At 46.0% G+C, this 25,366-nt stretch overlaps 1 protein-coding gene across 1 annotated transcript in view; it reads left to right on the top strand.

Annotated features, from left to right (window-relative positions):
* Nucleotides 1-5,180: 5,180 nt before the first annotated feature.
* The window catches only part of LOC135200047 (zinc finger protein PLAG1-like), a gene marked incomplete at its 5' end in the record, with an annotated part of 113,091 nt that continues 92,905 nt past the window's right edge, over nucleotides 5,181-25,366 (top strand). Inside the window, 3 exon segments of the mRNA XM_064228282.1 lie at nucleotides 5,181-5,293; nucleotides 6,075-6,246; nucleotides 13,880-13,958. Coding sequence (XP_064084352.1) covers nucleotides 5,187-5,293; nucleotides 6,075-6,246; nucleotides 13,880-13,958 — 358 coding nt within the window.

The raw sequence follows: 25,366 nt of genomic DNA, 5'->3' as shown, positions 1-25,366 counted from the left end.
CTTTAACAGCAGGCGACTTAGTAGCATAGGTCGACGGCTTTGGGACCGAAGACGACTTAGTCGCTGCTGCCGGAGCCGGTTTAGATCACTTTGGAAGGGATCTCGGTTTTACTGTTTTAATCTTGGGAATGACCGAAGCCGATCTTTCCCAAGCTGGGGTGGACTTAGAGAAGCCTTGGAACGAAGAGGAAGAAGGAGTAGGACTTAAGAGACTACCTGCCTCACTTACCTCCCCACCTACCTCCTCCTTCCTGAGAGCCACCCTTGTCCCATGCTGGAGGGCCAAGGTAGCTTTCTCATCAGAAATAATTGCCACTATGCCGTAGCAGACGGTACACGCGTCGGGATGCCAGACCATGTAGCCCTCAAGTTGCACGGCGCAGTTGGCAATGCGACCGACAGACTACATGGCCGCAGGGCTTGAAAAGGGTAGCGGGGCACCCTTCAGAATAAATAAAAGAAAACTCTGGATGTTTTCGCCTGCTCCAGATTCCGTCCTCCGGAAGGTAGAAGTCAGCCCAGTGTATGAGGTCTGGGACACACTGGACTGGAGAGGAGGAAGGACCTAATCTCTAGTACGGTCGGCTGAATCAGAAGGCTACGAATTATCGTAGTCGAATACCTGAACCATCCACCGTCCCCACCGGAGTGGGGAACGACACGAGAGAACGGAAACTGAGCTGCGGCAACTTAGTACAATAACTCCGGCGGCGGGTGTGAGGGTGAGTCACACTCCGTCGGAACCTTAAAGGTCCGGAGATATATACAGTTTTTGTATATATATATAATAAATATATATGTCTAATTATTTGGTAATGAGGAGTAGTCCCCAAAGCTTAGCCTACTCAAAGTCTCATCTCTCATTGTCATAAGTAATGCCGGCGGAAACGGGCTGAAACGAGCGGATCAGGAAAGGTAATTCCCATACCTGAACCTGAATGTATCTAGGGGGGAAGCGTAACTCCCAGCCCGAATCCATAGAAGGCGGAGGACAATCGGGGAGAAGAGACCACTAAGCGGCGGAGCAGTAAAAATGTACAATCCGGTGCGATGCCCGCTGGCTGGTGTGATGTCAGACCACTATCAAGCCGGCGGAGCTACTCACTCGGAGAGTTTTAAAACGCGACAATTTTTTTGCCGCGAATAAGGTGCCCACCCCCATATCTGGGGATGGGGAAAAAAAAATCGGCTGGGGGAAATGACTAATTGGCAACACACTGAGTTCATTTGTCTCACTCACAGCGTGGGGAAAAAGTAACCAAAAATTATCGGTCAGTGTTCCTAAGTGATTCATGAACAGGAGACATCGATCGTGACCTGCCTGATTTTTTGGATCACGCTTCCAGAATTTTCTTGTGAAAGTGTGTGTGTATGCTAGTGTACTATGTATACAGGGTATACCTCATTTGAAAAATCGTGTACGAGTTGTGCAGTTACACAGGTGAAGGTTATAAAAACTGGCGAAATTAGTAAGAAAATTGGTGTAAACCAGCGAACTGTGCAGCGCATTTTGAAAAAATACCACTACCACACTGGAGACCAGGAAGTACCTCGTGCTTCTACAAGTTCTGGGAGGCCACGTATCATTAGTAACCAGGGGTTTGAGAGTGCTAGGCAGGGATATTGAAGTCAATCCGACCCTTACTGCCAGAGAACTTGAGGTTGCAAATCCAGATATAGTGGCAGGAGCTTCTGTTAGGACCATACAGCGGCGCTTGAGCAAGGACTTGAAATATTCAAAAGTGAAGGCGCGTAAGCAGCCGCTGATAACCACCAAACAAAAGAAGACTCGACTAAATTTTGCACGTTCCTTACAAAGACTGGGCTCTGGCAAAATGGCGTCAAGTGCTATGGAGTGACGAAGCAAGTTTTTTGTTTCGGACAGTAAGGGAAAGTGTGTGTGGCGAAAGTCGACATCAGACCCGCTGGACCCCAAGTACCTTGCCACGTGTGTGAAATTCCCGTCTTATGTAATGGTATGGGGTTGTTTTGGTTATGGTGGTAAAGGTAATTTGGTAATATTACCTCGTAACAAATACGGTTAATAAGGACCTCGGTACATTACACACTGTTGAACGAGAATTTGGAGGAATCTTTTGAGCGCAGTAAAAAAAGTATTTTTCAGCAGGACGGAGCGCCTTCGCATACTGCGAAACAAAATATTAATTGGTTCAAGGGACTGTGGAATTGATTTTATACAAGACTGGCCAGGTAATTCCCCAGATATTTTGCCTATTGAAAATCTTTGGGCGATTATGAAAAGAAAATTACAGGACGTTGACACGACAACAACTGAAAAGTTAGAGACAGAGTTGAAACGCATCTGGGAACAACCTTGACGAGAAGCTCCTGCAAAAACTTGCAGATTCCGTCCCCAATAGGCTTAAGGAAATTCGGAAACGTCGGGGGAATGCCTATTAAATACTTAGGCTAGGAGTTGGTGAGTGTTACTATTTTATTTTATTTTTTTTTATTACTAACCATTGATTTTTAATTAATATTTTCTTTTACGCAACATGGTTTTTTCTTACGAAATCGCTACCAACGACAGTTTTTTTGACGGGTACTGTATAATACCAGTAAACCCTCCACCCCCTCAACCCTTACCTCCCCCACTTGAACAAAAAAACTCTAGCGGCCGTTCATCGGTAAGGTTACTAGCACCGCGAGCTATAAGACAGTGTCAAGCAGAGCCAAGATAGGGAAGGTGGGGGGGGGGGGGGGGGGGGGGGGGGGGGGGGGGGGGGGGGGAGGGGGGGGGGGGGGGGGGGGGGGGGGGGGGGGGGGGGGGGGGGGGGGGGGGGGGGGGGGGGGGGGGGGGGGAATGTGGTGGTTGTTGGTTGGAGGGAAGGGGTGGTCGGTCGTGGATCACTTGGCCCACAAATACCCGATCAGAGATAGACACCTACTGGAGGCTGTGTAGCCTACTACTACAGGGGTAGTAGCCCGACTGGGCCCATGGCCAATCGTGATTGGTACAGCGACCGACCGGTGATCACTCTCAAACGGAAGGTCATAGCTTACTACTAAAGGGGGCAGGAGGTGGTAAGCCCACTGTTATCCTAAAGGAGGCTATTGTATATTTATATTATAACAATATATATACATATAATAATGAGGTATCATGGAAGAGTTGCAAGAGGAACATAAGGTGGTCTTAGGAGAATACTCAGCATGGATCTAGCCTAACCCTCCGAGATCACTATGGATCCGGTCAGGATAGGCCAGATAAACCTCCAAGGACGTCATGGCGTGGATGGTAACACTCAACCAAACCCTCCAAAATCGAAATTTTGGACATGGTCAGGTTAGGGAGCGGGTCAGGCGCCAACAATATGACAAAATGAAAGAGACTCTATCCTTGATGCCCTCCCCGCAAGCACCGTAGCGCAGACGGGGGAATAGGCCTAAGGAGGTAAAGGTGTAGGGGGCACCTGGCCTGCCTTACCAAACTAGCTTAGGCCTGTCGGGTAGCCAGGGGAGGAAAGCAACACTTCCAACCTCTCAGTGATATGAAAATCATAAATGTGCATAAACAATATAATATACAATAAAACACAATATAATATACAATACAATAATGAGGTATCATGGACAAGAAGTTGTAAGAGGAACATAAGGGTGTAAGGAAAATACCCCCAGCATGGATCTAACCTAGCTCTCTGAGATCACTATGGATCTGGTCAGGTAGGCCAGATAAACCTCCAAGGACTCATGGCGTGGACGCGTGGCACTTCAACCAAACTCTCCAAAATCAAAATTTTTGATCTGGTCAGGTAGGAGGATAGGTCCAACAGTATGACAAGAGAGATGCTCTCTGTCCTTGATAATTCTCCCCGTTAGCACCGTAGCGCGGGATGGGGGGAGGAGGTAAGGGTATAGGGTTGTGGGGCACCTAGCCTAACCTTCCAAACCCTAATCTAGGCCTGTCAGGTAAGCTAGGGAAGGAAAGCGACTCATCCACCTCTTCAGTGATATGAAAAGCATAAACGTGCATAAAACAAAAACCTATCTGGTTCGCATTAAAACAATAACCCATGCATGTCTCGTATCGGGAGAGAGAGAGAGAGAGAGGAGAGAGGACTCCCTCCTCTATGATGATAAATACGATAGGCTAGCTAGTAGCCCTACAAGGCACGTATATAACACATAGATAAAAAATGCGTATTGAGGGGCACGAATACGCTCTTGATGGGCTGGGAAGAAGCCAAAGCTAAATTAATCAAATTTTTAGAACCCCAGAGGACGTCATTAGCGTGTTAGGCCTACTTTAAAATAACGAACCAAGATCCGAACTCAATCGGCTGTGAATAAGCAACGTGATACGGAAAACGGTAACGATAACCGTAATGAATATAAAATTAAGATACGAAAATGGTAACAATAACCGTAATAAAATATAAAAACTTATGCATATAAAATAAAAATAAAAATAAAGGAATAACCAGTATAATAACGCACATGTCTGATGATGCACCCAAATGGCGGATGAACTAGCGTCACCCCAGTACGTTGTTTAAGGGACCGAAGGTTATAATTGGAATGCATCGTAACCACACGAATTACGAAAACACAATTTGGAATACTCAAGTTAGATTGAAGAAGCAGAGAGTTCCACGGAAGAGACAGCTTCGGCAAAGTAAGGCACCAAGGGAGCAACTGAAGACGCGTGCGAACACACAAAGGCTAATTACAGGAATGAAGATGGCGGGCGGGTAGTAGTAGTAGTAGCGAGTGCGAGCGGAAGGTAAGGGAAGTAACCTTTGTAATGGCTCTCGCCGTGGGAGGGACTTTGAAAGGAATCCTCTAATTGGCAAGAAGACCTGTTGGTAGTGGCTTCCACTCGCCCTAATACTATACCGACGCCCTTGGGGTGATCGAGCTGAGGGTAGTAACTTCAGCATACCATGCTAGCTTTTTCTCTGGTATATTTAGGATCTATTATACTTAGAAAAGTGAGCTACAGGAACTTTTCACCGGCAGACACAGGTCGAACCCAGAAATGTTCTTTTTTTGGAACTTTGTTTCCAGCACCCAGGTGCATCCTCACAGTTAAAAGGCTGCTTTATGATAAGAATTGGGTTTGTATAACAACTTGATTTTATAACAACTTGATTTTTGTAAAAATATAGGGTTTAGTATGGTGCCACAATTGTTTAATCATACTTTTTTCTGTGTAGGAGTATATGCTAAGGAATTTCTTGGTAAACGGTTGCAGTTTGGACCCCTACAAGCTGAAAAAATTCTTGCAGGCAGCCGACAAGTGGACTGTGGAAGAGGAGATTCAAGAGAGGTAAGAACTTTGTTGGTGGACAAGTTAAAAAATAAAAGTTGAATGTAAGACTACTATATGTATATATGTATATACAGTGGACCCCCCGTATTCGCGTTCTCCAGATTCGTGGACTCACACATTCGCGGATTTCTCTCGGGAACGTTTCCCTCCATTATTCGCGGAAAATTTGCGCATTCGCGGTATTTTTCTATGAGAAATATCCACAAATTCCTGGAGTTTTTTTTTTGTGATCAATTTCATCATAAAATGCACTTTTTGTGATTAAAAAAAAACTATTAAAAAAACCAAGTATGAAAATTTTTAGTGGTTTTTCCCTTGAGTTTTAACTAACGAAAATAGGGCTGTTTTTTTAGCGCTTTTATAGGGGTTCCAAACATTCGCGGATTTTAACTATTCATGGGGGGGTCTGGTAGCATCCCCCGCGAAGAATATGGGGGAACACTGTATATATTATAATTATATATAAAGTTTTTTAAGACCTTTTCATTTTATAAGATCTGACTGTCATATAAACTGGCCAGTTAGTGATTACTACTAGTGTTTCATGCATGATGCACTGTTGACTATACTACAAGTGGTCAGTCAATTCCCCCTCAACCTTATTACTTACTGCATTTTCCTTTTCATTTATTTCCATGTTCTGGTTGCTACCATTTAGTTGCACACTTCAGAAGAGGAATAATAGAGTACATTTAAAAAATGTCTGAATTTGTTTGTTTAAAAGGAGAAGAGTTTGTATGTTGCTGTACCTAATAGTGTAAATTAATTTCATTTTTAGGTTTGGGATTGTTTTTAAGATTACACAGGAAGAAGGTGATTATCTTCTCTTGGATACACAGCAAGAAGAACGCAGCAACTGGATGATATTTGTGCGTCCAGCAGAAAAGAAATCTGAGCAGAACTTGGTTGCTTTTCAGTATAAAGGAGAAATATATTTTGCTACAATAAAGGTGAGTGATCACTCCCCTTTTTATTTACAATCTAAACACTTCAGGATCAATGCATTTGCTGAATTCAAGAAACCTTTATATATTCTAGATGTTAATGGTTATTCGTGTATTAACCTTTGATTTGTTCTGATACGCAATACAAACCTGAGGTCCTTTAACAATAGGAATGTAACTTGCGGCAGCTGGAAACGGTCGTAAGCTTCGAACAAGGGAGTTCAGTAGTTAACTGCTTGTCCGACAGTCAGCGCACCGCGCGACTGGGAGGTGAAGAATCACTTTGCTTTCGGCCACGCTGGGTGATAGACGTGTTCTCCACTTCTCTCTTCCCGCCTTTTGTTGTATGCTTTGGATCTTCAAAACTTTGGTTTGCTCTCTAATACTAGTGTGCTTGTGTCAAAATACTGTGAGTACTTGTGCATTTTGTGTTTTTGTTATTATTATGGATTCTCGTGAGCTGGAGAGTTCCCCACCCACCCCTCCCCATTCAGCCACAGACTATGCCCTGGTGTGGAGGGCCGTAAGTGAGGGGCCTTCCGCTCCTGTCCTGAGGTTGACCCTCATGAATTATGTGCTCGGTGTCGGGGGCGCGAATGCTCTCGCACTGAGCCCTCTGATATTTGTTGTTTGTGGTCGGAGGAGCAGTGGACGCAATATGAGGGGAGGAGGAAGTGATGTAAGCCTGCCAGGGAGTCATCGGAAAGTTCTCCGGCTACTCCCCTGGTCACGAACATGTCATCTTCTTTACCTTCCTCCATCTCAACTCCCACGTATGGCTCCTTTCCTTTTGGGGGGGGGGGGGGGGTGGGGGGGGGGGGGGGGTCTTGCTCCTTCTCGTCGCCTGATCCGTCGAGCGTAGAGGAGGGGCCGGGATACCCCGACATTCAGTTGTACTTGGGGTCTTCTGTTCGCTCGGGGTGGGACTTATTCCCCCCCGGGGTGAGGGGGAACCCCCCTACTAACCCAACCTTTGCCTCCTCAGGTGTGCCTGCCGCGGGTGATGACCTCGGCCAGGTTTGGTTCTCGCTGGGCCTCCAGGGGACACCGAGTGTTCGGGGGCTGTTGTATCACCTGGCGAGTGGCTCTGCACCGGTAACGCACGGTCTGGTAACTACCACCGTCTCGACCCCAGGGTATGCTGCCCCTCCTCACCTTGTTTACACTCAACATATGACTATGGTAACACCTTCAGCTGCTGTTCAGGCGCCACTTCCAGGTATTCCAAGGAGGGTCGTGACACTGCAGCCTGGGTTCGCCGCTCTCGCCTCAGCCCCCGACTTCTGGTGCCCCAAGAGCTCGGCCCTGGACCTGCTGCCAGTACCCAGAATATCGCTGGCCGCTGCCCTGCCTCCTGCCGTGCCTGTCGTACCTAGACCAACCCCTGCCGACGTCGTTCCTGCCCGTGGTGTTGCTGCTCCAGTCGCAGGTCCTTCCTGACAGGTGCAGCTGGGCCGTGTTGCTTCGGCAACTGCCCCGGCTCCGTCCTGGATGGAGGACCTGACGACTGTCCTGAGGAAGCTGACGAAGAAGAAGAGGAAGAGGAGGAAGGAGTCGTCGTCGTCGTCTTCATTGTCTTCTTCGTTGTCGTCTGCTGCCGCCTCTTCCCCTTCGACTTCCAAGGCTTCACAGCCGAGGAAGAAGAAGGCCGCCTCCTCACCCCCTAAGAAGTCTCCTTCGGGAACTTCTAAGGGCCCGTCTCACTCCGGTGTGACGGGGGGGGTCTTCCGCTGGTCCTCCCGCTCCTTCGGGGGTGGGGTCCGTCTCTCCTTCCGCAAGGAAGAAGAAGACTGGTTAACACCGGTACCTCCTCACCTGGTGCTAGGGGCTCTGCCGCTACGCCAGGACCGAGGCACAGAGCGGAAGACTGGTGAGAGTCGCTCAGGTGACTCCTGCCAGACCAGCGATCACTCTCGTGGCGATCCGCTGGTACCCAGGGTTGACGTGACGGTCCCAGACCGGCCGCGGGCTGAGGCAAGGAAGAGGTCCCCTCGGTAGCCGGAACTGGCCGAAGCCGGAACTTTGGCTGGTTCCAGCGGCACGACGCGCCTTGAAGACAGGCCACGCTCCCACCGCGACAGCGGACTCTGTTGGTTCCCTGACCGCTGCTCCCACCGGGACCGGGCGGGTAGGGGGACCAGCAGCAGCTCCTCTGACGCTCGGGACCGGAGCCGCTGTTCTTGGTCCAGCCGCTCTCCGCGCAACGAAGCCTGCAGCTCGATCGCCACCACGGGTTGCGCGACGCCTGAGCCCACAAACACACTGGTTCTGCCGGTGGGCAAGGGGGGAGTGTCAGGTCTTCCTCTCCGATCCCTTCAACTTCCTCGGGTTACACCGGGAAGAGCGAGGCGAACCAGAGTGATCGTGGGGAGCGCGGACCTCACGGTCCCACCACGATGCCCTACGAGCCTGGTACGGTCTTAGGACTGACCAGATCGTATGCGCAAGTGGCCTGAGGAGACCAGGAGGGGTCTGTTGTGGTTCTCCTCCTGAAGGAGGAGGGTCTCGGGAGGCGCTCTTGCTGGAGCGACTTGACGGGTCCCGACTCCACAGGACACAGTCACTCCCGAGATCCAGAGGCTCGTTTTGGAGGTTATTGCACTGATTCGTCAGCACAACGACCTCGGAGAAGGATCGCCGCTCCCACCTTCTGAGCCTACGTCCAGGCTTGAGTTGTTCTGGGGTCCTAAGAAGGAACCCAGGACGACGGTGGGTCTGCTGCGATCTGCTCTGGCTGACTTGGTGCTGGGCCAGGTGGACGCTCTCGTCTCCGGACAGGAGGGTTCGCTACGGTCTGGCAGGTCTTCCAAGCTATATCCCCCGCCTCTACTGCGACAGAGAAGATTCTACGTGCCATCGGAGGACCCTATGCCACCCAAACAGGTGAACCCGGAGCTAGCTAGGCTAACTCCGGGGCTGTCTCTGCAGCAGCTCCTGAGGTTCTCGCAGCAAGAGGCACTCACCTTGGAATCGACTGCTATGGCGGCATTTCAAGCAGTTTCTTGGCTAGGCCTGTGGTCCCTCACAGTGTCTAAGGTCGTGGCCACCTCGGGGAACATCGCTCCTGAAGGTGACCTGGCTTTCTGGAGGTAGAGCTATCTCCTACCTAGCCCACCAGACGGCAAACCTGTGGGCCAACCTGGTTTTTCAGCGTTGGGACGCGGGCGTGAGGCGGCTCTGGGTCTTCGCAACGGACCAGTGCGGAGTTCCTCCTCTCTCTTCCCAGGAGAGATGGTGGACGCTGCGGTGGAACAATGGCGCACTGACGACAGTGCCCGTTTAGTCCACCAGGCAGTCTTGAAGGCGTCTGGGCAGCCTCGAGCTACTGCGGCCAAGCCCAAGAGTTTGGTTAGCGCTTCCTCTGCGGCCAAGACGATCGCATCGTCGAAGCCCAGAGGAAAGACTCTGCCTTCGACTTCTTTAAGGAGCGACCGTCACCAGCCCTCCTTCTCACGAGGGGAAGCAGGGTAGAAGAAGTCGAAGAGAGGTGGGAAACGCTAGGGACGGCGTTCCCCCTCACCTGCTGCTGGAAGGTGGGGGGGGGAAGGTTGGGGGGGGGGCGGGTTGCTGGCGAGCCATTGGGCAACTTGGCAGCGCTATGGAGCGTAGACTTAGATAGTAGACGTCCTTCGGGAGGGGTATCTACTACCCTTTAAGTCTCTGCCACCCCTCACCTCCAGCCCGGTCCACCTTCAGACTTACGTTTCCGGATCATCCAAGGACGTAGCACTTCGGCAGGAAGTCCAAGCCATGCTGAGCAAAGGAGCTGTGGAGATCGTCAGGGATCGGTCACCGGGCTTTTACAGCCGTCTTTTCCTGGTGGAGAAGTCTTCTGGGGCTGGCGCCCGGTGATAGATCTCTCTCCCCTGAACCGATTCGTTCGCTAGTCTTGGTTCACGATGGAGACGGCACGCTCCGTGCTCGACTCTATCAGGGAGAACTACTTCATGCTTTCGGTGGACTTGAAGGACGCATATTTCCAGATACCCGTTCATCAATCCTCCAGGAAGTACCTCCACTTCATCCTCGATGGGACGGTGTACCAATTCAGGACACTTTGCTTCGGTCTCTCAACCGCCCCACACTCTGGTGTCTGCTTGGGCCCACTTGTCAGGGATACATCTATCGATACGGTAGCAGGGCGAGTCTTCCCCGCAGACTCGCGGATCAGCAGATTCAGGGAGGCAGCCAACCAGTTCCTGTCTCGGCAGGAACAGCCAGCTCAGCAGTGGCAGGTCGTGATCGGCCACCTGCCGTCACTCGAGAAGTTAGTCCCTCACTGTCGTCTTCACCTGCGGTCTCTCCGGTGGAGACTAAAGGAGAGTTGGTCACAGGCAAGAGACCCGCCGTACTTCCCTGTGTCCCTCACAGAGGAGGTGAGGCAGGACCTAGCCTGGTGGGTGGACGACAGGAACCTCGTAAGAGGAGTGCCTCTCCGCACTCCCCCCCCTGGAGATGTTGCTGTTTTCAGATGCGTCAACCGAGGTATGGGGCGCACACCTGGAGGAGTTGCTGACTGCAGGCATGTGGGATCATCACGACAAGCACCTTCACATCAACGTACTGGAGCTCAAGGGAGCGTTTCTCGCTCTCCAAGAGTTCCAGGACCGTCTGATGGGACACTCGGCGGTGTTGATGTGCGACAACACCACAGTAGTGGCATACGTCAACAAACGGGGGCCTAGTGTCCCTCCCGTTACACCAGTTGACGTTGCAGGTGCACGAGTGGGCCGTGGCTCACTCAGTAGAGCTGTCAGCTCGCTACATTCCAGGCAAGAGGAATGTAGTAGCAGACAAGCTCAGCTGTCAGGATCAGGTGATAGGGACCGAATGGTCCCTACACCCAGACGTGGCGGAAAGGCTCTTCAACCTGTGGGGGCGTCCAGTCGTAGATCTGTTCGCCACCCGGCACAACAGGAAACTTCAGGTTTTCTACTCGGCTGTGCCAGACCCATGAGCAGCTGCAGAGGACGCTCTTCAACACCCGTGGGACAACCTCTTCGTCTATGCCTTTCCCCCGTTCTGTCTGATTCGCAAGGTGATCAGCAGAGCGCTGGTCACCCCGAATCTCTGGATGATCCTGGTGGCTCCCAAATGGCCTGGACCTGCTGGCTCTGCTTGCGGAAGCACCGAGAGAGATTCCCCCTTGGCACAACCTTCTCTGCCAGCCACACGTTGAATGGTACCACCAGTCAGTCCAGTCCCTTCGTCTCCACGGCTGGCTGTTATCCACCATCTCTTGCGAGCGAGAGGCTTTTCTCGCCGAGCAGCAACAGAGATGGCTGGGTATATCAGACAGTCCTCTGCAGCTGTGTACCAGGGAAAGTGGGCCGTCTTCTGAGGTTGGTGTCGCAGACGGGGTCGATCTCCTCTCAGAGCCACTCTTCCGCAGGTAGCGGATTTCCTCCTTTTCGGGCCGGAGAGGAGAGAAGTTCCTCTCCGTCCCCACAGTCAAAGGATACAGGGCCGCCTTGGCCCTAGTCCTGAAACTGAGGGGAGTGGATATCTCGAACTCGTTCGAGATCTCCCTTCTCATGAGGAGCTTCGAGAGGTTTTGACCACCTAGGGAACTCAGGCCTCCGGGTTGGGATGTGACTCTCGTCCTTAGGAGCCTGACTTGAAGTCCCTTCGAGCCACTCCGAGAGTCGTCAGACAGGGATCTGACCCTCAAGACCCTCTTCTTGCTGGCCCTGGCATCGGTGAAGAGAGTAGGGGAACTTCATGGTCTTTCCTTCAACGTCAAGCATACCAGGGGATGGGATCTGTGACGCTCGATTTCGTCCCGAACTTCGTAGCGAAGACTCGGAATCCTTCGGTCCCTGATGACCAGTTCGAGTCATTCACAATCCCCTCCCTATTGGACTTCACCGACAACGATGTGGATGAGATGCTGCTTTGTCCTGTGAGGGCACTACGGCGCTATCTGAAGAGAACTCGGCTCGCCTTCAGGCCTGAGTGTTGACGCCTCTTCGTTAGCACCTGGGTGACCAAGAAAGAAGTATCCAAGAACACACTTTCTGCTGTGTGAGGTGATCAGGAGGGCATACAAAAGCTGATGGTAGCGACGACATCCGTACCCTTCGTCCGAGAGCCCAAGAACTTCTCCGTGGCACAGGTCCTGAAGGGGGGGGTCTGGACCAACCAGACCACCTTCACCTCCTTCTACCTTCGGGATATAGCCCACAGGTCCTTGGATACTTTTTCCTTGGAACCCATAGTGGCTGCTCAACAGGTTGTGTAGCTTACCCAGCACCCGAGCGGACAGAACAGCATCGCATCCTTGTGTGACTGCATGAATGGATGAGTGAATGAGAGTGTGACTGGCTTCTCTTCCTCATCTTTTTCTCCCCCTCTACCTGTGGGCAGAGGGACGCGGTCGTCACTACGCTGGAACAGGAGACCGATGCAGGTAAGCTACTCAACCGAGCTCCATCCTATCCCTTTCATTAGGGATAGGAGCGATTATCCACCACTTCCCCCGCGCGGGGGGTGGGGGGGGGGGAGTGGAAGCCAACAAGAGACAAACCCATGACTTCATATTGCATCTTGCAATAGGAACAAGTTCTTGCTTGCTAGTTTTAAGAGGTACGCTGGCCTCCCTCTTATTACTTGGGTCCAGAGGTCTGACCATTGATCCTGCGGTACATACCCCGATCATTGGGCAGGGCAGGGGCTAGGATCCCTATCTCTGCTCTTACGACCAGGGAGGGAACCAAGGTTGGACGAACACCAGTCTGTTCCTTGACTCAGATTCCACCCACCAAGAAGTGTCTTCCTATTGTTAAAGGACCGATGGTTTGTATTGCGTATCGGAACAAATAACAATTTGTCGAAAATTGTATTTTTCCTAACTATACAAACCTGAGGTCCTTAACACATAGTCCCACCTCATGCCACCCCTCACTCTGTTTTTCCTGGGCCTAAAGCAAAGTGATTCTTCACCTCCCAGTCGCACGGTGTGCTGACTGTCGGACAAGCAGTTAACTACTGAACTCCCTTGTTCGAAGCTTACAACCGGTTCCAGCTGCCGCAAGTTACAAACCTCAGGTTTGTATAGTTAGGAAAAATACAATTTTCGACAAATTGTTATATGTAGACCCTGGAAAATAGATAAAAACAGTTGATGAGAGTTCAGGCAGAAATAGCTCAGGACAGAGATGAAAAGAGAGAATTAGTTTTACATCTAATCCCCTAAAAAATATGTAGTGATATGTTTATGATGATGATTTGCATTAATGAAGTTATTCATAAGGACTTATTTCTGATGGATAGAGAATGTATGCTGCAGCTTGTCTTAGTTGGTTAAATTGAGATTATAGTTTCCTTGACAGAAGTAAACTTTGCATGACTGTTCTTTTGCATGATTGATCACTTTGGCAACCTTTCAAATCTAGATGTTAAGCCCATCTGTGGAAAAAAAAAAATGGTTGGAATATAGGGTATTACATCGTAATGCATTTAGAATATGTGTATAGACTAGTTGGTATAATGAATTTTTGGTTTAGAAACAAATTGTGTTTTTTGCAGTTAATAATCGTGACATTATTTTTTAATGACATTTGTAGTGTGATATTTATTATTTATTCCAGGAAATTTTTTTAGTGACATTTGTAGTGTGATATTTATTATTTATTTCCAGGAAATATCACCACAATGTGAACTTAAAGTATGGTTTTCAAAGGACTATGCTGAGAGGATGGGAACAAGAATCCTAGCTGGTGAGTGCATTTAAAAAGATTAATTTAACCTTTTTTGAGTTCCTCGTTGGACGAGTGGGTCAAGTGCTCGCCTATTGATTCAGTAGTCCCGAGTCCGATTCCCCGCTCTGCCAATGTGGAATCAGAGGAACTTGTTTCTGGTGATTAGAAATTTATCAATATAATGTGGTTCAGAACTCACAATAAGCTGTAGGTCCCTTTGCTAGGTAACCAATTGATTCCTAGCCACGTAAAGATATCTAATCCTTCGGGCCAGCCCAAGGAGTTCTGTTAATCAGCTCAGTGGTCTGGTTAAACTAAGATATACATAACTTAACCTTTTGAGAAATTTGAGGGGTGGTGTGTAACCATATATTTCATGCTACTGTAATGAACTTGGTGTTATTTTAAAGCGTAAGAGCTGAACTTGATCATGACATGTATAAAAATGGCAGAAAATAAAAAACTAATATCATGAGTAAAAGCATAATGTAAAATAATTTTTTCTATTTTTAAAAAAGTTGCAATAACTTGGAGAAAAGAGATCCAGTTTTTTATTACACAGTATAAAAGTATGATAAAATGCCTTTTCAATGATATGAAATTCATCACAGATTGGATTCATATATGATTTCACAAAGCACATTCAAATACATGTGAAATATTCTTTAGTGGAGTAAGTTAGCTGAACTGAATAGTAGTGCTTTGTCACAATTTAAAAAAAATTTACTATTAAAATTTTATTACATTTTTTTTACTATTTTGGCAAAATTATCAAAAATGTCTTTAGAAAGAACATGTACAGTGCAACAAGCTAATATTGTTAATTTTTACGAGCGTCTCGGAAAACAGGCATAGCATAGGGTTGGAAATATTAAATTTCAATTTACTGTGGCCGGTACAGATTTTTGAGATTTAATGTTCTTTTTTACCATGAACATTTGCATGTCTTTTGCTTTTGATTAATGTCCTTATTTTTTAAAGTTGGCAGACCTTAAAGTTTGTCTTGTCATGGGACTTTTTAGTGCATAGTTTGGCTGGCATGTAAGTGTCAGTGCTGCTGGTGAAGGGTCGGTATACAAACCAACCTGGTCTTGCATCTTGCAGAGTTCATTGGCTATATCCAACTCTAATTATTTGGTTGAGAAAGAAGAAAAAGTTATTTGTTCATATACGAAACAAACCTTCGGTCTTCACATTAGGATAATACTGGCGCCAAGCTGGAAACCGGTAGAGTTAAAATTAAACTTGTGAGATCCTGGGACTATTGGCATTTATACCAGGTCATGGGGCATGTATTACCCAGAATGCCCTTGGCGTCCCGTGACCCGCCAGTTACTTTTCTACCGCCTTTAAGATAGGACGTATTTACTTTCTATCTGTTTTAAACCCGATTTTAGTTTGCCCGATTTTATTCATTTCACTTTTATTTTTATTTTTAATTTTTCTTTCTCTGGCTGTGCTCAGTGTGGGTGTGATCTGTAAGAGTGTGTACGTTGTGAGATGGAAAATTTTGCTTCACCAATGGGAATTACTTCGGGTTCTCGGAAGAGACAAAGGAAATGCCCTGGAGTGAGTGGGTTTCCTTGTTCAAGATTTTCAACATCGGTGTCGGCAGATCCTCGTCCAACGTGTAGTAGGTGGAGAGAAAACGTATGTACTATTACTAATCCTTGTTCAGTTTGTCGCGGTTGGTTGGTGGAACAGTGGATGAAGTTTTATGGGAAGGGCCTGTACAAAAGAAAGGAGACTACGCCATCTTTGTATGACCAAGCGTCGCCGGCTTCTTTTGTATCAGCAATACACCAGACTGCTCCATATGTTTCGTCGCCTGCCTTTGATTTTTCCCACACTCCTTCAGTTTCTTCTAGCGATTCGCTATCGGAAACTCCAGGAGGGTTTTGGGGTAATTTTATCCATAATTACGCTCCGTTGTTCCTGGCAGGGAGGGGGGAGCATCGCCATCTTTGTTCCAGGTGCCGGCTCCCGACGCGCAGAGAATGGAAGGTACAGTAGGGCCTCGCTTAGTCGCGGATCAGCAATCACGGATTCAGTTAATCACGGGTTTTTCCTTGGACCACTTCTCAGTCTATATATCGCTGGTATGAATCACAGCATCGCGGGCTTGTCGGTGGTAGGCTAAGCCTCGTCCGGTTCCGATAACCAACAAATGCATGAACAGATTCACATTATGATATTACTGACAATAAAGGTAATAAAACCATTCTCACCCACCTTATATTATTGGCATATCTTCATAATAGATTGCCTATTCATGGAATAATTCCACGTCATTGACATCAACTTGTAGTTGAGCGGCCAGCAGAAATGTAAACATTGAGTTACACTTCACAGCACCTTTGTCATTCTTAACCTTTTAGAAATGTTAATAGTAGTAGTTTAATTACAGTAGTAATAACATTTAGGAAAACATAAATTTTCAATTCGAACTTCATTATTGTTATGGTATAACGTAATCAACTTCTCTGAACACTGTAGTCATACAAACGATAATTGTCATAGATTATCGTATGTTGTTTGCAATCGGCGACGAAGCGTAAACGTAATAAAACCATTTTTACCTTATATATTATTTTCATATATTCATAATAAAATGCAAATCTTATATATTATTAGCATATCTTCATAATAAAAAGCCTCTTCAAGGAATAATTCCTTGGGGAATCCATTTTTCAAATTCCCATTTTTCAAAAGACAAAAACACACTTTACATGTTTACAGTATACAATGAACAATGATTACTTTATTTTGATGTGATTACATTAATATTACAGTATGGTACTCTAAGCAGTACAGTAACTATTTTTTTATCATAAAATGATATTGTTAGAATACAATAAAGTTTTGTACATACTTACCCGGCAGATATATACTTAGCTTATGTCTCCGACGTCCGACAGAAATTCGAATTTCGCGGCACACGCTGCAGGTAGGTCAGGTGATCTACCCCCCTGCCGCTGGGTGGCAGGAATAGGAACCATTCCCGTTCTAGAACCAGATTTTCTCTAACAACACCTGTCTCCTGAGGGGAGGCTGGGTGGGCCATTCATCGTATATTATCTGCCGGGTAAGTATGTACAAAACTTTATTGTATTCTAACAATATCATTTTTGTACATGCAACTAACTTCCCCGGCAGATATATACTTAGCTGATTGACACCCTTGGTGGTGGGTAAGAGACAACTATTTACTGAATAGACAGGTAAACAACATATGTTGTAGGTAATAAATAAATAAACCTTGGTTCCTACTTGTTCAGGCGGAAGATGTTCCATGGCTAATGCCTAGGAATCTGCTTCGCCGCAAGAGCCTCAGCGAGGATGTGACCTATGGCTAAGAGTTCTTGTGGGTCTGTCGATGGCGGGGCCTTATCCATTTACTCGACAGAGCCTCTTACATGACAATATGCCTATGCTTAGTGGCATAATTAAGGAGCACAACACCGATCCCGATCACCTGATCCTAACACGAGGGTTAGTGCTTAAGTTGAAAAGAGTTATCCCCAAACTCCTTTCAAACAACCTAAAGAAAAAAAAAAAACACGACGTTAAATAAAATTTAACTGACTAGTTAAGGATCAGTATCGGCTCCCTATCCCAGCAATGTATCCGCAGACACGTATCAACCAAGAGAGAAGGATCTCTCGTAGGTTATCTTGACATCCTTCGGATAATGGGAAGTCAACACAGAGTTACATCTCCCGTATGTGACAGCTAATCTGTCCTTATGACATATTGTTAAGGAAAGAACAAGAATTCGGAAAAGCTCGCACTTCATGCGCTTTTAATTCTCAGCTGTTTGAAGGAATCATCATGCACTTATCAAGTGCTTAGGAGATCACATTGTCTCAAAGAAGGCCAGGGCGTTCTTTGATATAGACTCTTCTGGGTGAAGCCTGGAGCCTGGCTAGCGCTTCGTGCCTGGCAGGCGCCTAGCGCCTGTCTAGCGCCTCGCGCCTGGCTGGAGCCTTGCGCCTGAATGGCGCCTAGAGCCTGGCTGGAGCTCGCGCCTGGATGGGCCCGCTGCGCTGGATGGCGCCTGATTGGCTCCTCCCTCCTGGCTAACGCAGTCGCGCCTGGCTGGAGCCTTGCGTCTGGCTGGCGCCTTGCGCCTGGAAGGCGCCTGGAGTCTGGCAGAAGACTTCATGATTACTGTCTATGAGTCTGCATGCCTCAAGAGTTTCAGTGAGGTAGGGACCTATTGATTATATATTGTATAATTGTTTATGGGTATAGATAAGTGTGATTATATATTGTATAATTGTATGGGTATTTTATGCATTGTTGAAATATGGTGGGTGTCCTATATATAGCAACATGTGGTAGATTCTAGAAGGTGTCTGTTGATGTATTTAAGTTGTGTTGTGACGTCATAGGCTGTGACGTCATAAGACAAGATGGCGGCGGCGTCGCAGGATGTAAACAATAACACGGGGCAGTAGAAAGCACGTGTTGGTGGTGTGTGGTTGGTAGGGGAGAGCTCTCTGTCTGGTAGGAGTTTGTTTTTTGGGTCGTAAGTCTTGTGGTGCTGGTGTTTTAAGGTGATTTCTGGAGTGTACTGGAGTTGGAGAAAGCGTACAGGTGGGTAGATTATTCATTTTTATAGAGAAAGAAAGGAGTTAGGCTAGGCCAAAAATTCAAACTGGTAGCAGAGCGTGGTTGATCAAAGATGCCTGGATCCGACAGTGAACAAAGGGAGACTACTAGATGGAGAAGGGAATGTCCTAGGTTTAGCGGGATACAAGAAGAATACAAAGAATGGAAAGGTCAAGCCGAAGATTGGCTATTGTTGTATGGAGAAGATACAAAATACCCGGCGATAGAAATGAGAATGAGCTTAAAAGGGAAAGCCCGAGAGCTAGTGGAAGCATTAGATAAAGATAAACTTACTGGTACAGAGGGTCCAAAGTTAATCCTAGAGAAACTAGATAAAGCCTATCTAAAAGACTCGGTAATGGAGAATTACGGTAGAATAAAAAGATACCTTCTAATAAGAAGAGAATCTAGTGAAAAATATGGCGGACTATTTAATTAGATACGAGAAGGCAGCATCGAGTGTGAAAGAGCAATGGGGAAAGGCGCGCTTGAAGGCGAAGTCAAGGGGTATCATGTAATAGAGCAAGCAAATCTCACGGAAATCAAAAACAAATGGTATTATCGGCTTGTGGGCAAGAAAAGCTAGATTACGGAACAGTGTCACAAACAATGAAAAAGACTATTTGAGGGATTAGGGACTAAAGAGGAACGGGAATGGTGGGGTTCGTCAGAAGGCAATGCCAGTTCTGGAGGGAGGGAGAGGAAAACCAAAGATATCGGGGAAGATGGAACCGAGGAAGGGGTGGTAGAAATCCTATAAACAAAGAAGGGAAGGTAACAGTATGTGCAATATGCAGCTCAGAATGGCATTGGGCTAGGGATTGTCCTCAGAATTTTCATAATAGGAAGAAAACAATGAAACAAGACTAGAAGAAAATAAGGTAAAAACACGAAAATGGGACAGAAGAAGAAGAGGTTTATGTAGGAGAAGTTAATAAAATAGTGGAAGCATCATGGGAGGTGGTTGATGCAATTTTGGACACAGGGTGTAAATCAACAGTTTGCGGGGAATTGTGACTAGCACGTATTGTCATGGATTTGAGTCAGGAGAGTTGAGGAGAATGAGGGACACTAGGACAGAGTCTAATAAAGTGTTTAATTTTGGTGAGACATCTTATAAGTCCAGAGGAATAATAGAAATACCTGTGATACTAAAAAACAGAAAGTTTTATTTGAAGACGGAAATTCTGCAAGGTGATATACCCGGCTGATAGGTAAGCAAACCATGAGTAAAATGGGTATGACCCTAAATTTGAAAGAAAATGTGTCATAGTAGAAGTATTAGGGGAATGAAAGTAGAGTTTTAAGAGAAGACGAACAGGGTCATTTAAGAGTGCCTATAAGGAGGAGGAAGGTAGAAGAATTATTACTGGAGGGTTGGAAGGGAAAGAATCCGAGGGAAATTAAGAACACAATGAAGAAATTACATTTACAGTTTGGTCATGGAAGTGGAGATAAAATATGGAAGCTAACAGAGGAAGCACAATGGAGTAATGGGTTAATCGAAAAAGAAAAAGAGGAAATAAGAAAGTTACTAACGGAACTGATTAAAAATTGTGAGGTTTTGTAAAAAATACAAAAGAAACCCCGCCAAACCGGTAGTAGGCTTTTCTTGGAGTAAAACGTTCAATGAAGTCGTAGCGATGGATGTGGGAGAGATAGAAGAGAAAGAAAGTTCTTGGTAATAGTGGATATGGCAACGAGATATTGTCAGGCCTGTTGGATAAAAGATAAGAAACCAGAAACTATAATAAAGATACTTTTTGAGTGCTGGTTTGCTATATTTGGAGCACCCTCCAAAAAAATATTGTCAGATAATGGGGGAGAATTTCAAAATGAAAAAGTAAGGAGGATGGCAGAAAAATGGAATATTAAAGTATTAGCCACAGCATCAGAATCTCCGTGGAGCAAACGGATTATGTGAAAAGACCGTAGGCATGATCAAGGGAAGTGTAAGGAAGATGATGGAGGGAAAGAGGAAGTAGATTGGTCCCTAGCTTTGAAATGGGTAGTGAGTGCTAGGAACTGTTTAATGAATAATGGAGGTTTCTCTCCCAACCAATTAGTATTTGGAAAAAAACCCTTCACTGCCTAACCTAATAGGAGAAGAAAGTTCTAGTCCTGCAAGCAGAGAAAAAGGGATGGAAGAGGGTATGGTAAGGGACACACTGAATGCAATGCACAAGGCCAGAGAAGCATTTATAAAAAATGAGTCCTGTAATAAAATAAGAATAGCGCTAAACAAAAACATCAGAGAACATAAATTTGAAGAAGCAGTGGTAGGAGATGAGGTATTCTATAAGAGGGAAAATGAAAATGAATGGAGAGGACCTGCTCAGGTTAGTGGGAGTATCGGGGAAAACAATAATAGTCAAACATGGGGATTCTTTAAGAGAAGTAGCTAGGATACATGTGACAAGGATTTCAACGACGTCACCAGATACAGAAGAGATATCGGCTAGAATAGATAAATCCCATGGGGTGAAAGGTAGGTCAGATGGCCCAAATGAAGGGAAAGTAGATTGGCTGGAAGGAGAGGAGATAATGGGTGAGAGAAGGAATGCAGACACAGAAGAGACTATAGAAAGAGAGGTGATAGAGGAAACAGTGGAAGATAACGGGCAAAGTGGGTCAATAGAAAGCGAGTTAATGGAAGAGATACCAAAATTCAAAAACGGGAAATAGAGTTAGGGCTATAAACAATGATACAGGACAAGTAGAAGAATGGACTATTTTAGGTCTTGCAGGAAAAAGATCAAGCCAAGCATGGGCTGATTCGTACAATATACGAGACTCACAGTCAGGTGACAAAGGGTGGGTTAACTTGAGGGATTATAGTCAGGTAGAAAAAATTGAAGATGAAGAGGAGGTGTTGCTGGGATTTGAAAATAGAAGCATAATGGAAGCTAAAGAAAAAGAACTTCTAAGTTGGAGAGATAACCAGGTATATGAGGAGGTAAATGATGTTGGACAAAAAGCTATATCTACAAGATGGATAGTAACTGAAAAGATAAAAGGGGGGGAAAGGATATGTAAAGCAAGATTGGTAGCTAGAGGGTTTGAAGAAGAAATGGCTGAGTGGGAAAAGGATGCTCCCACATGCAATGCTGAAATTTTAAAATTCTGTCTAACCATAATAAAGGTGAAAAATTGGAATTGTTATACATTGGATGTCAAAACTGCATATTTACAAGGTGACGAGATACAAAGAGAAGTGTACTTGAAGCCACCAAGGGAAGATGGTTGGAGGGGATTATGGAAGTGAAGAAAAACAGTCTATGGGCTCAAAGGAGTTGGGCAGGCAAAAGCATGGTATTGTAAAGTGGTGAAAGTAGTGAAGGAGCTTCAAGGTGAGAGAAGTAGACTAGAACCTAATATATTCTTTTGGAAAAAGAACAATAAATTGGAAGGCATTTTGTGTACACACGTAGATGATTTTTGCTACGGAGGAACTGAAGGATTTCTTAAAGGAAACGATTGGGAGATTGAAAGGGAAATTGCAAGTAGGAGAACAAGAGAGTAAAAGGTTCAAGTATATAGGAGTAGTAATAGAGCAGAAGGAGAATAGATTTTCCCTTAATCAGTGGCAGTATATAAATTCCATAAGAGAACCAGAGGCTAGAAGATATACGGGTAATAGAGTGCTAGAACAAAAAGAGTTAACAGAGTACAGATCAGTGGTAGGACAGCTGAATTGGGTATCACTACACACGATGCCAGAAATATCATATGATATTAGCGAATTAAGTAAAGCATTTAAAGAAGGAACAACTCAGGATATGAAGAAACTTATTAAAATTGTGAGAAAAACTAAGAGCATGATGGGCGAAGTTACAATAAGTGAGATGAAGAAGAAAGGGTTTATTGGGAAGCCCTATGCAGACGCTTCATTTGGAAACATAGAAGATGGCCATACTCAACTGGGTTATATTATTTCATTTGACAGATGGGAAGAGGAGAAGTCCCATATGGTGAAGTCTAGGAAATCCAGGAGAGTGGCAAAATCCACCATTGAGGCTGAAGCCCTGAGTGTTGGGGAACGCTGTAGAAGGATTGATATATTTCAAGCATTTGTGGAAGAGGTAGTAGGAGGGAGAAATTTAGAAGCCTTGGTTAACACTGATAGTAAAACACTAATGACCGCCATCAAATCGAGCACTGGTGTAAGTAGCAAGAGATTAAAAATAGATATTGCTGCAATAAAGGGAAACCATTGAATCCGGGAAATAAAGGAGGTGAGATGGATAAAAGGAAAGGAGCAAGTGGCTGATGTATTAACTAAAGCAGGAGTTTCAGGGGAATGTATTAGAAATTATGTAGAGGGTAAAGAGTTGGAGGACGAAGGAAATTAAGAGGGAATACTAGGTTAGGAAACAGTCGGAGGGGAGGGAGAAAGAGATAAGTGTGATTATATATTGTATAATTGTTATGGGTATAGATAAGTGTGATTATATATTGTATAATTGTTATGGGTATTTTATGCATTGTTATGGTGGTGTCCTATATATAGACAACATGTGGTAGATTCTAGTAAGGTCTGTGATGTATTTAAGTTGTGTTGTGACGTCATAGGCTGTGACGTCATAGACAAGATGGCGGCGGCGTCGGCAGGATGTAAAACAATAACACGGGCAGTAGAAAGCACGTGTTGGTTGGTGTGTGGTTGGTAGGGGAGAGCTCTCTGTCTGGTAGGAGTTGTTTTTTGGGTCGTAAGTCTTGTGGTGCTGGTGTTTTAAGGTGTTTCTGGAGTGTACTGGAGTTGGAGAAAGCGTACAGGTGGGTAGATTATTCATTTTTATAGAGAAAGAAAGGAGTTAGGCTAGGCCAAAATTCAAACCTATGACTGACAAACCCTCTGGCATGTCATGTCAATGGGGGCTAGCCCGCTTACACGACAGAGCCTTCTCGGATCGTGCCAATGGGGGCTGACCCACTTACATGGCAGAGCCGTACCTGTATCATATCAATGGGGACTAGCCCTCTTACATGACAGAGCTTTAGGTTTCTCTTTACTGGAAGGAGCCTTGCGCTTGGATGGATCCTCATCCTGACTGGAGCCTAGCCTTGAAGGAGCCTGGCACCTGGATGGCGCCTGGCTGGCTTCTAGAGCCTGGCTGGTGCCTCGCGCCTGGCTTGGCTCCTCCACACTTGCTGGAGCTTCGAGCTTGGAAGAGTCTCTAGGCTGTATGGCGATGTCCACATCGGACACTCTTATATCTGTACTGATTTGTTCGCCTCTGGCGCATTTACGCCAGGTTGGCAGGCCCGCTCCTTCTCAGTATCCGACCATGACAGAGTTCCTTGGAACTGTCCGCCTCTGGCGTTTTTCGCCTGTATTGGCATTTGGCGCCTGGCTGGCGCTACATTGTCCGAGAGTCCTGAACAACCACATAGTTTATCAGGAGACTGGAGAAGGGCGGAAGAAATTCTTCCCCTTTGAGCTTTTGGCCCCTGGCAAGGGGAGGTGATTGTAGTCAGCTACATCCAGTAGACGACAGGATATCTAACAATACGAGAGAGAAGAGTCTTCCTCCGAGGGAGGATCCTTCGTGAATACTTCCTTTGCTAACGAGATCTCTTCTTACATGTTGATGAGGTTCCTTGTTGCAGAATCTTCCCTATCCTTGCCCGAAGGAAGGGAAGGAGTCTGGAAGTCGAAGGAGACTCCGAGCTGAAATTGGGCGGAACCCTGATTTCTAGCTCTTATTGTATCCTTCTGAATACCTTCTGGGAAGCATTTCGAGCCCTCATCGCACCCCGAAGACTCTGAGCAAACGTTTCAATCATCTCTTCTTCTGTAGATGAAAATGTAAGTACCCTGCCTGGGCAACGAAACTTCTATCTGAAAGCGTTGCGTCAGGAATAGAGGGTTTTAGTTCTTTTGCCAGACATACTATGCTGGCAAGAACCCATTGCTGTGTCTCCATTGAATCTGATGCGAGATTCCAATGCACAAAAAATTCACTTGTCTTCTTGGTCGTTTAGGGCTAAGAGAAACAAAAAATTCCTTCATAAACTTTCTCAAAGAAGTTTTGATGAGGAGCAGTTCCATTTTGTCGGAACACGGAATCTGTGGCCACAAAAAGATCCCATTCGAAGTACATGATATCCCACTCTTGTATTGCGGTATCGTATAAGATCCCGAAGATCTTAATCCTCTGTTATCTCTAGTTCCCCTTGTAGAGACAGAGTATAGCCTTTTACTGCGTTCTTTGATAGCAGATATATAAATAGGTGATTCTTCCCTCTGAAAGTGAAGAAAAAACCTCGCTATGTGGTTCACAGAGGTATCAGAAAAGGACAGTTTCCTCATTCCATCTAGCACGATCTGCAGCAATTCTATGTCTTACCATGACTATTGTCATTTACCTTGAAAAATCCTCTCATTCATGTCCCACTTCTGGTCAGTCTGCACGCGGACTGACACAGAGTGGAGAGGTTTTTCAGGTCTATTTATAATAGATTCTGATAGAATATCCAGATACTCTTGGAAAAGCCTTACGAAACATGCTGTGAGAAGAACGTGACTTCTGGGAATCCAACCTCTCTAAGGCCAAAAAGAGGCATTCATCCTCTCTTCCTTTGACGCCCATTTATCTTAATATCTGTTAAGAATATATAACTAGAGGAAAAAAGACTAAAGTTTATCCCCTTCTTCAAATTAAAGATGTCGTATATTGCTACCTCTCTTGGTTCGAAGGAAAAGGAAGCAGTCTATAGGAAGCCTGTTCGTCTTCTACCTTGCGAAGAGATCTATGAAGAAGACTTTCCGCAGGTTCTCACCAACTCTTTTCAATAAATGTTAGACATAC

This window comes from Macrobrachium nipponense, chromosome 26, assembly GCF_015104395.2.
Source record: "Macrobrachium nipponense isolate FS-2020 chromosome 26, ASM1510439v2, whole genome shotgun sequence".
Classification (NCBI taxonomy): Eukaryota; Metazoa; Arthropoda; class Malacostraca; order Decapoda; family Palaemonidae; genus Macrobrachium; species Macrobrachium nipponense.
The sequence above is the reverse complement of the archived record's forward strand: the minus strand, read 5'-3'. Positions and strand labels throughout refer to the sequence as shown.